General features: G+C 38.6%; 1 protein-coding gene across 1 annotated transcript in view; it reads left to right on the forward strand.

Moving 5' to 3' along the window:
* The first annotated feature begins 12 nt into the window (after positions 1 to 12).
* Positions 13 to 17,120, forward strand: part of FAM114A2 (family with sequence similarity 114 member A2) — a 37,804-nt gene continuing 20,696 nt past the window's right edge. Inside the window, exons 1-8 of the mRNA XM_013984903.3 lie at positions 13 to 57; positions 3,731 to 3,975; positions 4,536 to 4,635; positions 5,054 to 5,146; positions 8,924 to 9,015; positions 10,153 to 10,287; positions 10,780 to 10,938; positions 11,795 to 11,918. Of these exons, the coding sequence (XP_013840357.3) occupies positions 3,745 to 3,975; positions 4,536 to 4,635; positions 5,054 to 5,146; positions 8,924 to 9,015; positions 10,153 to 10,287; positions 10,780 to 10,938; positions 11,795 to 11,918 (934 nt within the window). The 5' untranslated portion in view covers positions 13 to 57; positions 3,731 to 3,744. The remainder of the gene's footprint in view (positions 58 to 3,730; positions 3,976 to 4,535; positions 4,636 to 5,053; positions 5,147 to 8,923; positions 9,016 to 10,152; positions 10,288 to 10,779; positions 10,939 to 11,794; positions 11,919 to 17,120) is intronic.

Here is a 17,120-nt window from a genome sequence, read left to right on the forward strand (position 1 = left end):
TCACTGAAGGAGGACTTCCGGGGCAGTAGGAGCGGCCCCTCGGCAGCTGTGGCAGCGGTGAGGGAAGCGGCGGGTTGCGTGTGGGGCTTCGCGGGAGGAGGCTGGCGGAGTGTGGGGTTCAGGGGTCGCCGGAGAAGGGGAGGGAGAGGCCTGGGGCTGGGAGGCGGGCGCCTCGCGGTGGGCGCTGAGGCTGCGGAAGCGCCTTGGTTATTGAAGCGCAACGCTTGTGTGGGGAGTTCTCGTCAGGAATTCTTAAGTCGGAGAAGTTAGGAGCGGAGCTTTACTCTAGATCTCCCGTTTGGCACCTGTTCTTGTAATTGGGAAGAAGGCAGAGCGAATTTTGTTCGTCTAGAGACAAATCGTTGTTAATAACGATAGTAATGATCCGCACAACCACCACGTACTAACGGCGGCTGTTACCCGTGAGCGTTTTTGTGCCAGGCTCTGTTCCGAACCCCTCACACATTCAGTTTCGTCTTTCTCGGAGACTTGGCAAGTGGTATTACTCGCACCATTTTACAGATAGGAACACGAGAGGCGCAGATAGGTGAACGAACTTTCCCGAGTCAGTGCAGTACAGAGTTGGAAGAAAGTCAGTCTAACCACCGAGCCCTTGAGGTTATTTATTATGTATAACGTATTCTCTATATGGTTTCTTGTTATGTGTTGTAGCTTGGAGAGTGTAAGGAGAGCCAAAAGGTAACTTTTTAAAAGTGTATATTTACTCAGCTACACAAAAAGTGGATTGAATTTTGTGCACGCACTGTGTAGTCTTTCCTATTAGGCCTCTGGAATAAATGGGGCAGAAATTGTTTAAAATTAGCTTTCAGTCTCCAGAGCTTGGTATATAACAGGTACTCAAAAAATGTTTGCAAGTAAATGAATGAATATTTCAGAGTTGTTTTGTATGTCTGTAAGTAGTTGTGTCCAGATTATTTTTTTCCTATGTGTTTTGAAAATGTATGTATATGATATATGGTTTGATAACTAGGATCCATGATGTTATATAAATCTGCTTTTCTTGCCTTATGCTTTCCCATTATTTTTCCTGCTGTATTAACTACTCTTGGCATCTGTCTGTATTCCACGTTGTCATACCAGACCTTTGAGCTTTCCTTATGTGTTGTTTCCACACCCTTGAATTCTCTCACTGACATCTTCATCTGTCAAAATCCTAAGTGCCCTTTTAAGGCAGGTGTTGCATGTTCAGATGCCCATGGGGGGTAATCAGGTAACCTAAATGAGTCAGGTGGATTTGGGTGCCGATTATGAGGAACTAGAGAGCACTACCCTATCTAAAAGATATCAGCAACTATTTGGCATGAGCTAGTCAGTAAGTCAGATGTGGGCCGGTTGTTGGCAGATCTTTCAGTTTTACAGTGTAAGTTAGAAATATCTATTTGTATACAAAGTTTCATTTTTAAATGTTAGCAGTTAGTATTAAAAAAAATTTAGGAGTTCCCGTTGTGGCTCAGTGGAAATGAATCTGGCTAGTATCCACGAGGATGCAGGTTCGATCCTTGGCTTTGCATAGTGGGTTAAGGATCTGGCGTTGCCATGACCTGAGGTGTAGTTTGCAGATGCAGCTTGGAGCCTGTGTTGCTGTGGCTGTGGCTAGCAGCTGTAGCTCCGATTCGACCCCTAGCCTGGGAACCTCCATATGCTACTGGTTCGTCCCTAAAAAGACAAAAAGACCAAAAAAATAAAATAAAAAAAGTCTATAAACACTATGCAGGCGAAATGAAAACATCTGTATGCCTGATTTGGGACTCACAATCCCAGTTTGTGGTCACTATTTTGTGCTTTTTTTCAGATATGAAAAATCCATGGATGTTCTCTTTTGATCCTGGCATACTTTTCCTTGCTCTCTGTTCTTTTAACAGTTTGGGTGTACCTCAATTATAGTGCTACTTCCAGTTAGTTACTAATATGTCTTTTCTAGTATGTTAGAAACATTTTGATGACACTGATGCATTGGGTCTAATTATATACTTTATTACATAAATATTGGAACGAAATAATGTGCTTGTTTATATCCAAGGTCTGTGTGTGTGTATGTATGTCTGAGATACATTTATTTCTCCCCTGGTAATATTTGGTTATCTGGAAACCAGCACCTGCTCTTTGTAAAAAGTCCAACATTATTTTGGCTTTAATTGCCAAAGAGCTGAGCTTCTGGAATGAATTAAATTGGTTACCATTGCTTTTTAAAAGCTGCTCTGGGAGTTCCCAGCTTTGACACAGTGGGTTAGGAATCTGGCTGCAGAGGCTCAGGTTGCTGAGGAGGTGCAAATTTGATCCCTACCTGGTGTGGTGGGTTAAAAGGGTCTGGCACAGCTGCTGTGTAGGGCACAGGTGTGGTTTGGTTTCAGTCCATGGCTTGAGAATGTCCATATGCCACAGGTGCGGCCATTAAAAAAAAACAAAACAAAACTGATGTAAATCCTATTCTGATAGCTTAGATTTCATAATCTCTGTAAAATAATTGAGGTAGGAATGATTCAAGATGAATAAGATTTTTAAAAAGATGTCAGGAAAAGTTGATAAATTGGATTCACTGAAATTAAGAACTTTTGCGCATCTTTAAGAAAAGGATGAAAAGATAAGCTATAAACAAATCACTTATCTGACAAAGGACTTGAATCTAGAATATAAAAAGAGCTCTCAAAACTCAACAGTAAAAAAAAAATCCTATTAGAAAATGAGCAAAAGATCAAATAATTCTTTCACTGAAGAGGGTATATAGATGGCACATAAGCATATAAAAAATGTTCAGTATCATTAGCCATTAAAGACATGCAACTTAAAGCTCAAAGCCATAGTTAGATATCATAACACACCTACCAGAATAGTTCAAATAAAAAATAACACCAGCAAATGCTAATGAGAATGAAGAGAAATTTGATCACTCCTACATTGCTGTTGGGAATGTAAAATGGTTTAGCTGTTCTGGAAAAGACTATGGCAACTTCTTATAAAACTAAACAAGTGCTATCGATTGCACTCTGGTCATTTATTCCAGGGAAATGAAAGCTTATATTCCTATAAAAACCAGTATATGAATATTCATAGCCATTTTATTTGTAATTGCCCTAAACAGGGACTGGCCTAGACATCTTTCAATAGGTAAATGGTTAAACAACTGATAGATCATACCAGGGAACATTACTCAGCAATAAAAAGGGAGAAACTACTAATACAACAACTTAATGGATCTTGAGGGACTTAATGCTGAGTGAAAAAAGGCAATCTCAAAAGGCTACAAATTCTGTGACTACATTTATACAACATCTTTAAATGACAAAAGTATGAGATAGAGAATATCAGTAGTTGCTGTGTGTTAGAAGGAAGGTGGGACATGGCTAAAAAGGAATAATAACAGAAGGAATTCTTGTAATCGAATTTTTCTGTGTCCTGATTGTGGTAATGGTCACATAAATCTGTGCATGTGATAAAGTTTTATAGAACTAATTACAAGTGCACAAATGAGTCCGTGTAAAACTAGTGAAATCTGAATAAAGCTGGTGGATTGTATCTTTCAGCATCCTGGTTGTGATATGCTATAGATGCACAAACTTCTACTGTGGGGGAACTGACTGAAGGATTTGTTAGACCTTTCTGTATTATTTCTTAACCTGTGTGTGAATCAGTTATCTCAAAAGTTTAAACAAATAACTTATGTCAAAAAAAGCTTGTATAATTAATTGGGGGGGGACTTTTATTTTACCAGGCAATGATCTAATCATGTCGGATAAAGATGACATTGAGACTCCAGTGGTAACTGAAGCAGCCCCCATCCTTGAAGATGAGAACTGTGAGCCAGCCAAGAATTCTGGGTCTCTTGATCTAAGTGCCAAGCCAGAGAGTAAATCAGAACCTGTAGTTTCTACTCGGAAAAGACCAGAGTTCAAACATTCCAGTGACCTTGAGACTTCAGAAGTTCTCCCTGTTCAGGCATCAGAGGCTGCAGGCAAAGTAGAGTATCTATTAAAAATTGAGATTAAAAAAATATTAGGGTTAAAAAGAAATATTAAGTAGATGCAAACTATTGCATTTGGAATGGGTAAGCAATGAGATCCTGCTGTATACCACAGGGAACTATATCTAATCACTTGTGATGGAACATGATGGAGAATAATGTGAAAAAAATATATGTATAAATGTATAACTGGGTCACTTTGCTGTACAGCAGAAATTGACAGAACATTGTAAATCAACTATAATAAAAAAATGAAAAAAATTTGAGTATTAGGATCAATACCAAATAGGGATTGTACCTATTTCTTTCCTTTTATAACATAAAATATAATTTTCTCAGCTGTATAAGTGCTTTTATAAGTCGTTGCCTTTGCTATGTGATGCTTATGTGCAGGTAGCATACATCTGTCAAGCAGTATGTTTCTTTAGCCAAATAGTATACTTTGTTCACCTGTACTTTTGGCCAATAATTATCTCCCTTGAATATATACTCTTATTGTACTTAAATTTTTCCATTTTCCTTTGTCTTTTGTTTTTCTTCCTACGGGGGAAAATAGGAGGCTGTTTCCAAAGATGTACCCCAAACCGGATGGGGCTATTGGGGCAGTTGGGGCAAGTCCTTACTCTCCTCAGCTTCAGCTACAGTTGCCACAGTAGGTAAGGTCATCAGTCATTTTACTAATTTCTGTGTGTATTTTGCTACAAATATGTGTTAGAAATTACTTTGTTAATCAGTCTTCTTCCATGATTACTCAAAGGCTTCATAGTTTGAGAATGCATTAGTAATGATGGGCTGATTTATACTGCCACTAGAGTTTGTAACATTTTCTCATTAGAAGGTTAACATTTAGGAATTGTTAATATAAAATTATTCTTTGGTGATAATCAATTTTTATTTTTATTTTTTGGTAAGGATACACTCCCAAAGATTAGTTATATATGGTCAAAATAACATGTCTTGTGGCCATAATGAATTTCAAAAACTGTAGGTTTAACTTTTGGTCTATTTCTTCAGTTTTGGTATCTAATGGTAAATAATATTCACATATAAAAATGTTACCATTTATCTCATTAGGACAAGGTATTTCAAACGTCATTGAGAAAGCGGAGACTTCCCTTGGAATCCCTAGTCCCAGTGACATTTCAACTGAAGTCCAGTATGCAGCAGGTCAGTGTGTGGAAATGTTAAAATTCAGAATTATAGACGGAACATTTTTCCCTTAGTATTTATTGAGTGTCTGATATTCAGGGCATCATGGGACTGGTGAGAAAGGAGATTTGGAATCTTTAGCTAACAGGTCTGTGTCCTTTAACCACTCAGGTGTCTCTTCACTTCACTTTTCTCATCTATCGAATGGGGTGATATTTTATATTACAGAGGACTGTTGTAAACATTAAATAAATAAAGCCATAAATGTAGAATGTAAAAATTGCCAAGCTTTGTGCTTGGCACAAATGAACAAGAACTCAGTAGTAGTTAGCTGAGTTTGAATCTACTGGGGCATGAAGAAATATTTTAATGTGGTTGTTTTGGTGTTGTCCCACAGTAACTAAGGTTTGGTTCATTTTTTAAAGGTCTTTTTCTCTGTACTTCAGTTTGGGTAGTTTTTGTTGTGTCTTCAGATTTACTCATCTTCTGCTGTGTCTAGTGCTGATAAATCCATTCAATGACTTTAAAATTTTAGATATATTTTTCCACTCTAGAAATTCCATTTGTCTTTTTCATATCTTTGATTTTTCACCCTGTTTTCTGTTTTAGTGTTCTTGTCTGCTAATACTATTACTGTCTGTCATTTGAATCTGTTTCTATTGACCAGTTTTTTTCTTGGTTATAGATTACAGTTTTCATTTCTTTGTTTGGATGCTGAACACTAAGAATGTTACATTGTTGAGTGGATTTTTTTTTAAATTTTTAATTTTTGTCTTTTTAGGGTTGCACTTGTGGCTCATGGAAGTTCCCAGGCTAGGGGTCGAATTGGAGCTGCACCTGCTGGCCTATACCACAGCCACAGCAATGCCAGATTTGAGCCATGTCTGTGACCTATACCACAGCTCCCCGACTCACTGAGCAAGGCCAGGGATTGAACCTGTGTCCTCATGGATACTAGTCAGATTCGTTTCCTCTGAGCCACGATGAGAACTCCCAATTTTTTTTTTTTTAAAGGGGGTGTGAGTTCTGTTTTGCAGGTAGTTAAGATATTTGTAGATTGATCTTTTTAAAGCTTGATTTTAAGCTTCTTTAGGGTAAATCTAGAGTAGCTTTTACTCTTAATAAGTGCTAGTTTAGCTCAACTACTAAGTTTCTGACCCTTCTGAGGGCTCTACCTAATTCCCAGGTATTTAACTAGGTTTCTCTACTTGATTGGTTGGAAGTCAGATTTCTCTCAGCCTAGCATGAGCTTTGGGCATTGTTTAGTGTACATCTCCATGGTAGTTCTTTGCTTACCATCATGGAATCTTCTAAAGCATGAGCAGCTTAGTATTCAGCCAAAGACTTAAGCACACATCTATGTAGGTAGCTGGGACTCTTTACCTCTGTAGCTCCCTGTCTACTACAAGCAGACCTCAAAGACATTGTGGGTTCAGTTCCAGACCATGGCACGAAAGCGAATATTGTAATAAAGCGAATCACACAATTTTTTTTTGATTTTCCAGTGCCAATACAAGTTATGTTTATATTACATCATAACCTAGTAAGTTTGCAGTAGCATTATGTCTAAAAATGTACATACCTTAATTAAAAAATATCTCAATGCGAAAAAATACTATTATCTGACAGTGGAGGGTTGTACAAACCTTCAATTTGTTAAAAAAAAAATATCTGCAGAGCTCAGTAAAATGAAGTATAATAAAATGATGCATGCTTGTACTCTGACCTGCAAATTCCAGGTGTTTTGGTTTCCTGGACGCCAATCTCTGTCTCTTATACTTCGTAAGACTGCCATGCTCTGCTTAGGTTTCCTCTCCCTGTGCTGTGATCTAGCAAGCAAGCCAATCATAGAGTTCCCTTCTTTTGTTTCTCTTCTTTCCTGAACCATAGTCCTGCATGCTCTGTTGTAAAGTCTGAAGACAGTTGTTTCTTATATTTTGTCTAGTTTTCTAGATACTATGGTAGAAGGGCAAGACTGATAGATACTAGATAATCCGTCATAGCTGGAAGTGGTCCTCCTTAAAATAGATTGTTGATCTCCTGTAAGAGATGTCAGTGTTAATAAAATAGAATGAGGTTTTTTTTGTCTTTTTAGGGCCACACCCAGTGGCACATGGAGGTTCCCAGGCTAGGGGTCTGAACAGAGCTGTTGCTGCCGGCCTATGCCACAGCCACAGCAATACCAGATCTGAGCCGTGTCTGCTACCTTTACCACAGCTCATGGCAGTGCCAGATCCTTAACCCACTGATAGAGGCTAGGGATTGAACCGGAAACTTCATGGTTCCTAGTTGGAGTCTTTTCTGCTGCACCACAATGGGAACTCCAGAACAAGGTTTTTTTTAAATTAAAAAAAGGTTTTACTGGAGAATAGTTGATTATAATATCATGTTAGTTTCAAGCATACAGCACAGTGATTCAATTAGACAAATAGAACAGGTTTAAAAAAATACTTGGCAATCTATGTGTGAATTCTATGAAGAAATATTTTCTAGGATAGAGTTTAAAATAGCCTGGATTTGGAGTTCCAAATGTGGTTCAATCCCTGGCCTTGCTCAGTGGTTTAAGGATCCAGCATTGCTGTGAGCTGTGGTGTAGGTTGCAGACGCAGCTCAGATCCAGTGTTGCTGTGGCTGTGGCATAGGCCAGCAGCTGTAGCTCCGATTGTACCTGTAGCCTGGGAACCTCCATAAGCTGCAAGTGTGGCCCTGAAACAAAACAAAAGAAAACAAACAAACAAACAAAAAATAGCCTGGATTTTAAAAAGTCAGATTTGTTGAGTTATAATTAATATAAAGTTTACTCTTTTTAGGTACAGTCATCCTGTGGTATCTATGAAGGATTAGTTCTAGGAGCCCCTCCATGGATATCAAAAGTGTCAGATGCTCAAATCTTTTACATAAAATAGCATTGTATAGGGGGAGTTCCCGTTGTGGCACAGCGGAAATGAATCCTGCTAGTAACCATGAGGTTACAGGTTCCATCCCTGGCCTCGCTCAGTGGGTTAAGGATCTGGCGTTGCCTTGAGATGTGTAGGTCGCAGACGCACTTCAGATCCTGGTTGGCTATGGCTGTGGCGTAGGCCAGTGGCTGTAGCTCTAATTGGACCCCTAGCCTGGGAACCTCCATGTGCCACAGGTGCAGCCCTAAAAAGCAAAAAATAAAATAAAATAGTATTGTGTAGTTGGCTCTCTGTATCTGTGGATTCTGCATCCATGGAACAGAGGGCCAAATGTATATAGTTTTACATGTTTTGACAAACATACAGTCCTGTTTATGTTGATAATCACAGTTCATTGTGATTATACAGTTGTAGAATATTTCCTATATCTGTATAGGCAATCAAAACACAAGACTGTTTTAATCCCTGCCCCCCCGCCCCAAAAAAAAGAATCCCCTCATGGCCCTTTATAGTCACTCCCCTCCACTTGTTCTTAGCTTTTAGCAACCACTGATAGGTTTTCTGACTCTTTGGTTTTATCTTGCGCAGAAGATCATGTAAACAGAACCACGTAGTATATACTCTCTTATGTTGTGGACCACACGGGAAGTCTGATACTCTCTTGTATGTATCAGTACTTTGTTCAAAAGATTGGATTTAATTTTTGAAATGAAAATGAAAAAAGTTATCTTAGCTTTTATTTTAAAGTAGTCAAATGGTTTAAAATAATAAAACAGAAAGGTCTAAGGACTTGTGTGTGGGAAGGAGGGTCTAATTTTTAAAAAATCATGTAGATGTTGAAAGCAAACTATTTATGGACTGTCTCCTCATATTTACACATCCCTCCCTCCTATAGGAGAGACAAATGCCAAAGAGAGTGAAAACTCCTCTCCAGTGAGTGGGCCATTTGGGGTATTCTCAACCATCTCTACTGCTGTTCAGAGCACAGTGAGTAAAAAGTAAAGGTGCTTCCTTCCGTGATTATAATGGGTTTTTGTCTCTTTCTCCCTCTTTTCCTTGAGAAGTCATGGAACTGGGAATCCAGATTGCCTGCTCATTCACTTTAATCTTAGGGGTAGAGTGAGAGTACTCGAAAACCTTCTTTGAAAAAGTAAGGGGTGGAGCAGGAGTGTAGTAACAGAGAAGTGGTGTACGTAATATTTTATGGACTAGAAATTCTTGGTTTGGTGGCTCTAGGAAAACTCTGCTTTACAAAAGTATTTTTGCATCTTTTAGTCAAGAGGAAATGAGATGTTTATCATAAATATTTATAAATCTATAGATAATTAGAAACATTTTTAAAAGGATTATATAGGAAGCTTAATATCTTTCCTTCATGAGTATAGTTAGGTAGTACTTTTTAGTTTTAACTTTTTACTGAAGTATAACCTATATATAGAAAAGTGAATCATAAGTGTTCAGTTTGAATTTTCACGATGTGAATATATTCAGACTAAGAAACAGTATAGTGGTGCATCAGATGTCTCCCCTGTGCCCTCTCCCAGGTTTTTCAGCCTGCCCCTCTTGCCCACTGAGGTAACCACAATCCTGTCTTCTCCCTTGGCAGATTAATTTTGCCTGCTATATAAACGGAATCATACATACTCTATCTGCCTTCTGTCACTCATTATTATGTTTGTATAATTTTTTCTGTAGTGTAATTAGTGTAGTATAGTCCGTTTTCTTTGTTGTATTCCATCAAGTGACTGTGTCACATATAGTCATTCCAGAGTTGGTGAATATTGGGGTAGTTTCCAGCTTTTAGCTTTTATTTTTTTATTTTTTTAAAATAGCACTGCTATAAGTGTTCTTGTATGTCTTTTGATGAACCTCTGTGTATTTTTGTGGAGTATATAAATATGCGTGGAGTTGCCAGGTCAGAGGATATTCACATGTTCGACTCTTGTGGATACTGACAGCTTTCCAAAGTGGTTATACTGCTTTCCATTCCTATAAGCAATGTATGATTGTTTCACTTGCCCCACAATCTTGCCAGTGATTGGTATTATTAGCTGATATTTTATGTAATCAAAACATACAGGTGTCTTTTTTCAGTATTGTAATGAGGATGCATGTGTTTCTTAGGGAAAGAGTGTTATCAGTGGGGGTTTGGATGCCTTAGAATTCATTGGGAAAAAGACAATGGATGTAATAGCAGAAGGGGATCCTGGATTTAAAAGAACCAAGGGTCTGATGAACCGGACTTCTACTCTGTCTCAGGTACTGTTTGCCTTTGTTTACTTCCTGTTTCTGTTTTGATCTGTAATTTTGCATGTGGTAACTTGAGACCTTGTTAGTATCCTCTTGGGAACTTTTCAGTGACTTTGTTTTTTTTTTTTTTTTTTTTTTTTTGATGGGGGGAAGCACACTGAGAGTCCTGATGCTTAGTTCTTTTTCACTCCTAGTTCCTTTCTGCAGGAGCCCCCTATCAGTGCAGTGTAAGATGCCCAGCCCTTTCAGGGTTGTTTATTAGATTAATGGTAAGACCACTTGCAGAGAAACACCTGGTTCCTGAGGTGTTATTTACCCTGTCTACAATCAGATTATGTGATCATTTTTTTTCTGCAATGCCTGAGCCTGTTGGATTTGAATCACAATTCCAAGAATGGAAGGGCAGTGTTACCCATCTCAGTTTTGCTTCCCTTGACTTTCAGAACTCACCCATAAGCTCTCATTACCTGTTGCAGTGTAATACCTCCTTCTCTCTTTTAGGTTTTAAGAGAGGTGAAGGAGAAAGAAGAGCTATGGACTTCCAATGAGGTAACCATAGAAACAGACAAGAAAACTCATTATGGGTTACTCTTCGATGAATTTCAAGGCCTTTCACATCTAGAAGCTCTGGAGATGCTCTCCCGAGAAAGTGAAATAAAGGTAATTCTAAACTGAAAATTTCATTTGGAGTAGTCTTTAAGTAAAAGCACACTGCATCATTTCTTTTTGTGCAGTTAGAAGATGAAATGTATGTCAGATAGAGATTTGAGACTTTCTGAAAATATTGTACCAAAACAAACCAAAAAAACTAATGTTTGTTCTTATTGCTAGAAATAGAACATCAAGTGTTATTTCTTTAAATTTAAACAAAAATGGAAAGATTAACAAAGAGGTCTTAATAGCACATCTGTTATTTTTCCTTCATCTTGGCCTTTTTTTTTTCTTTTTTTAGTTTCTTTGGTTTAAGCTGCCGATTTGAATAGTTACCTTTAGCTTTTGATTCAAGGCTATTTCATTTCCCCTCATTTCTAAGCCACTTTTAAGCGCTAATAATTTCGAGACATTGCTGGCTTATTTATTTATTTATATTTTGCTTTTTAGGGCTGCGACATATGGAGGTTTCCAGGCTAGGGGTCCAATTGGAGCTGCAGCTGCCAGCCTACGCAATGGCCACAGCAACATGGGATCCAAGCTGCGTCTGCCACCTACACCACAGTTCATGACAATGCGGAATCCTTAACCCACTGAGCGAGGTCAGGGATCAAACCTGCAATGTCATGGTTCCTAGTCAGATTTGTTTCCACTGCACCACGATGGAAACTCCTGGCTTACGTTATTTTTGAAAGCACAAATTCTCCCTACCTTTCTGTGATAACCAGCTTCTTCTATTAAGGTTCTTAAGGAAGAACTTGTGAATTAATAATTTTAATTTTAATTTGATCTTTGGTCTCGTCTCCATTTGGGTATGTTTTTCTTTTTCTCTCATACTCTTGCTTACCATTTTGTATCAATTCAGGTGAAATCTATTCTTAATTCTCTAAGTGGAGAAGAATTAGAGACTCTGAAACTTGAATTGGAGCAACTCAAAGAAGCCTTTTCCCTAGCAGAGTTCTGTGAGGAAGAGGAGGAAGAGACGAAAGGTAATACAGAAATCCAGCATCTTAGTGGGAATGATGTAGTGTGTTTATATGCAATGACCTTGAAACTAATCTCTCCAATTACATTAGCCTGATTTAACTTTTATTTAAGAAATCGAAGTATAGGAGTTCCCATCATGGCTCAGTGGTTAATGAATCTGACTAGGAACCATGAGGTTTCGGGTTCAATCCCTGGCCTATGCTCAGTGGGTTAAAGATCTGGCATTGCTGTGAGCTGTGGTGTAGGTTGCAGACTGCTCAGATCCCACGTTGCTGTGGCTCTGGTGTAGGCCGGTGGCTACAGCTCCTATTAGACCCCTAGCCTGGGAACCTCCATATGCCGCAGGAGCGGCCCTAGAAAAGGCAAAAAAAAAAAAAAAAGACATTGAAGTATAGTTGATTTCTAATATTGTCTGAGTTTCAGGTGTACAGTGAAGTGATTCAGTTATATATATATTTTTAGATTATTTTCCATTATAGGTTATTATAAAATATTGAATATAGTTCCCTGCGTTATACAGTAAATTCTTGTTGTTTTATCTATTTTATGTATGGTACTTTGTATCTGTTAATCCCATATTCCTAATTTATCCCCCCCATCCCTTTGGTAACCACAAATTTGTTTTTTATGTCTATTAATCTGTTTTTTGTTTTGTATATATAATCATTTGTATTATTTAAACATTTTTTGTTTTTCTTTTTTTAAAGATTTTAGTTGATTTGCAGTGTTGTACAATTTCTGTGTACAGCAGAGTGACCCAGTCACACATGATATTGTATAGTATTTGTCTTTCTCTGTCTGACTGACTTCATTTAGTATAATAATCATTAGGTCTATCCATGTTGCTTCAAGTGAGGATATTTCATTCTTTTTGTGGCTGAGTAATATTCCATTGTATATATACATATACTGCATCTTCTTAAACCAATCATCCAGTTATATAGTATCTTGCTAAATGACAGCTAACTCCATGTAGAAAGAGTCCTGATATGGAATGGTTCTTGAATATAAATTTTTAAAGCTGGGCGTTGTTGTTATGGCTCAGCAGTTACGAACCTGACTAGTGTCCATGAGGATGTGGGTTTTATCCTGGCCCTGCTCAGTGGGTTAAGAATCCGGTGTTGCCGTGAGCTATGGTGTAGGTTGCAGATGTGGCTTGGATCCAGCATTGCTGTGGCTGTGGTGTAGGCTGGCAGCTGCAGCTGTGATTGGACCTCTAGCCTGGAACTTCTACATGCTATGGGTATGGCCCTAAAACGCCAAAAAAAAAAAAAAAAAAAAAAGAAGAAAATTAAAGCTGTTCTGAGACATTGAGAAGGCAGTAAGCATGGTGGAAAACAGGATGGGTTTTGGAGTTACACCTGGGTTCGAAATCAAGATCTGGAGTTCCCATCCTGGTGCAGTGGAAATGAATCTGACTGGGTACCATGAGGTTGCTGGTTCAATCCCTGGCCTTGCTCAGTGGATTAAGGATCCGGTATTGCCGTGAGCTGCGGTGTAGGTTGCAGATGAGACTCGGATCTGGTGTTGTGGATGTGGCATAGGCTGGGAGCTTTAGCTCCGATTAGACCCCTAGCCTGGGAACCTCCATTTGCTGTAGGTGTGGCCCTAGAAAGACAAAAACCAACCAACCGACAAACAAAAAAAAACCCCAAATCAAGATCTGCCATTTACTAAGCCATGTGACTTTTGGAAGTTACTTAACCCTGAACTTGTATTCCTCATCTGTGAGTAGAGGTGGCTTATTCCTCTCAGGTTGTTACAAGGACTGAATGAAACACTACATTTAATGTGTGGCTCATAGTAAACACTCAACAAATGGTGGCTGTTATTTTCATTTTTAGGGTGACATAAATAACTAAATAGGGATCTGCATTTTCAAAGTTTCTCTTAGGAAACCCATATATTAGTTTTGATTTGGCTTAAGTTGCTCTTTTGTTCCTAACCAAGCCCTGGTATGACAAGCCCAAGTTATTTATGAACTTAATTTATTTGTACATTGTGGCATTAACAGTGTTTGCTTAATTTAGTGAACATCTGGCTTTACATAGTAATCAGGAATCCCGATCTTTAAATACCGTTCAGAGGACACTGAGGGAGTTTCTGAACAGATGGATTTATGTCTATGATATTTTTCTTCCCTACCTATTTGCCAGAGATCAGGATTCTGCAAAGTTACCACTGGATTGCTGCATGCCACTGTTTCAACAGCAGTCCCCAGTGGTTTTGGTTAAGAATTCAATACTGATCTTGGTATTTAATTGCATCTTGATGAAGTTGTTTTTAAGAAGGTGGTAGTCATGAGGAGAAAAAAATGCACAGAACCTAGTTCTCATGATGTTGATCATCTTCAGTTTCTATCAGCATCCTTAACCCTGGCCCCTCTATCATGTACACCTGATCCCTTCACTTTGGAAGGAGACATCCTGATTGAGATGCCAGCCTCTCTCCTGAGTTCCTCCAGAGCACTAACCCTGCCTTCCTTCCATCCTTACATACTTTTATTTTAATGTAGCAATTGCTCTTTACCCTCATGTCTGTGGGGATACTGACAAGGATCTCCATTTTCCCCTTGTATTTTATTTTACCTTACTTTTAAATATTTATTTGTTTTATTTTTTAGATTTTACATATAAGTGGTGACATACAGTTTTTGTCTTTTTCTGTCTCACTTATTTCACTAAGCATAATACCCTCCAAGTCCATACATGTTGCAAATGCAAACATTTTTTGATTCAACCCTTAGTAAAAAAATTTTTTTTAGCACTGAGACTTAGTGTGTGTACATTTGAATGTGTATAAATTAAACACAGGTACCATATAAAACATAATAACATTATTTACATTCTAAAGTACATCCTAAAAAAAGAATTTCTTGAAGAATGAGATAAATGTCTCTGAGTAAAAGTTTCATTTTTTTTTTAAACCTTCTATAATCTATTGGATTATTTTGTGAACCCTTTGAGGTGCTTGCATCTCTCTTGAATTTGGATTCATCTCTTGCTTCCAAATAATTTAGAGCTTAGCTGGGAAAACAAAATCTCACCTAAGAGTTGGGTTTTAGACAGTAGGTTATGATTAGGAGTTGTTTAGGTGAACTACATAGGTTAAAGTTGTATTGTTTAGTAAGATCGGATTTCCCCAAACTATGTTATTCCTGGGTAGATCACTAAACCATTTGAATTTCTGCCTTCAATGCCAAGAGAAGATAAAAGGATAGCAGATGAAAAGAGGAAAACCAGGTCAGATTTTTTTTCTTGAGGATTTTTGGGAGAAAGTAGGTATGAAATAGTAATAATTTGCTCTGATAACTATGAACTGCTAAGAAATACTCATGTAGATTATAAGTGCTAAGAGATTTCTGTGAACAAAAATTCTGTCTATGGTCTTCAGTGCAGAGAAGACTTGGGCTGGGCTTCAAAGAAGAAATTGAATAGGAACTTAGGTAAGTCGAACGGAAAAGAATATTTCTGGTCATTCGTTAGGATATGTTGATTGTTTCTGATCTTTTTTCTTTTTTTTTTGTCTTTTTTCCTTTGCTAGGGCCGCTTCCCGTGGCATATGGAGGTTCCCAGGTTAGGGGTCTAATAGGAGCTGAAGCCGCTGGCCTATGCCAGAGCCACAGCAACGTGGGATCCAAGCCGCATCTGCAATCTACACCAGAGCTCACGGCAACGCTGGATCCTTAACCCACTGAGCAAGGTCAGGGATTGAACCCACAACCTCATGGTTCCTAGTCGGATTTGTTAACCACTGTGCCACTATGGGAACTCCAATTGTTTTTGATCTTGACTCACCTGTATGCTTGCATGTTTCTCAGGTATTAAATATTCCAAGTTCCACATCATCTTTCACCAAGCTTATTCTAACAGCTTCCTTATCATTCTTCCAGCATTTTGGAATTGTTTTCCTCTTCATTTCTTCTTACCTACCATTATTCTTTCCTGGATCTTGGATTATTGCCTCAGTGTTCCTTCCTCCCTTCTTGTTTTCCTTTCAGTCCATTCCCAACCAGGAGCTAAAGTGATCTTTCTAAAATTTAAATTGGACTGTTTAAAATCTTTCAGTGGCTCCCTACTCTCTTAATAAAAAGTTTGACTTCCTCTCCATGGTTTATAACACCCTTTATTATCTGGATCCTGATACTTTCCTAGCTCCATCATTCTACCCCTTTGCTCCTTCCATTAAGTTATTCCCAACCATATTAAACTTCTCACCATGCTTTCATGCTTTCTTTTACCTCTGGGTCTCTCTTTTTTTTTTCCTTAGTCTTTTTAGGGCAGCATTCTTGGCATATGGAGGTTTCCAGCCTAGGGGTTGAATTGAAGTTGCAGCTGCTGGCCTACACCACAGCCACAGCAATCCCAGATCCGAGCCTCGTCTCTGACCTACACCACAGCTCTGGGCAGTGCTGGATCCTTAACCCACTGAGCGAGGCCAGGGATTGAGCCTGAGCCCTCATGGATGCTAGTCAGATTCGTTTCTGCTGAGCCATGACTGGAACACCTATCTAGATCTTCGTATTTGTTTTCTCTGCCTGAAACTCTGGCTAATTTGTACTTGGTTTTTTTTTTTTTTTTTTTTTTTTTTTTTTTTGTCTTTTTGCTATTTCTTTGGGCCGCTCCAGCGGTATATGGAGGTTCCCAGGCTAGGGGTCGAATCGGAACTGTAGCCACCGGCCTACGCCAGAGCCACAGCAATGCAGGATCCGAGCTGTGTCTGCAACCTACACCACAGCTCACAGCAACGCTGGATCGTTAACCCACTGAGCAAGGGCAGGGACCGAACCCACAACCTCATGGTTCCTAGTCGGATTCGTTAACCACTGCGCCACGACGGGAACTCCTGTACTTGTTTTTTATGTCTCAACCTAAATTCCACTTCCTTGGAAGCACATGCCTAGTACCCACTTAGTACTCTGCCTTTGTCAGTTCTCCATTTATACATCTAGGGTGTAATCCGAAGGATACAGGGTATGGATTAGGGGCGGGAAGGCCAAAGTTTGACTACTAATTTGTTATGAGATTTTGGGGAAATAAACTAACCTCTTCAAACTATAGTTTCTTCATCCCTAAAATGAGATAGTGACAATTTTTTATAAGCCTATTGAAATAATTCCTTAATGTAGTATATATATATATATACAAGGATTCTGTGAGCACTAAAGCACCTTGCTCGTATAATTTGCTTCTGCTGTTATTACT

This window comes from Sus scrofa, chromosome 16 (genome assembly GCF_054392235.1).
Source record: "Sus scrofa isolate SSC_HxYL_T2T_F1_AM1 chromosome 16, Sscrofa_HxYL_maternal_Yorkshire_Landrace_v2.0, whole genome shotgun sequence".
NCBI classification, from domain to species: Eukaryota; Metazoa; Chordata; class Mammalia; order Artiodactyla; family Suidae; genus Sus; species Sus scrofa.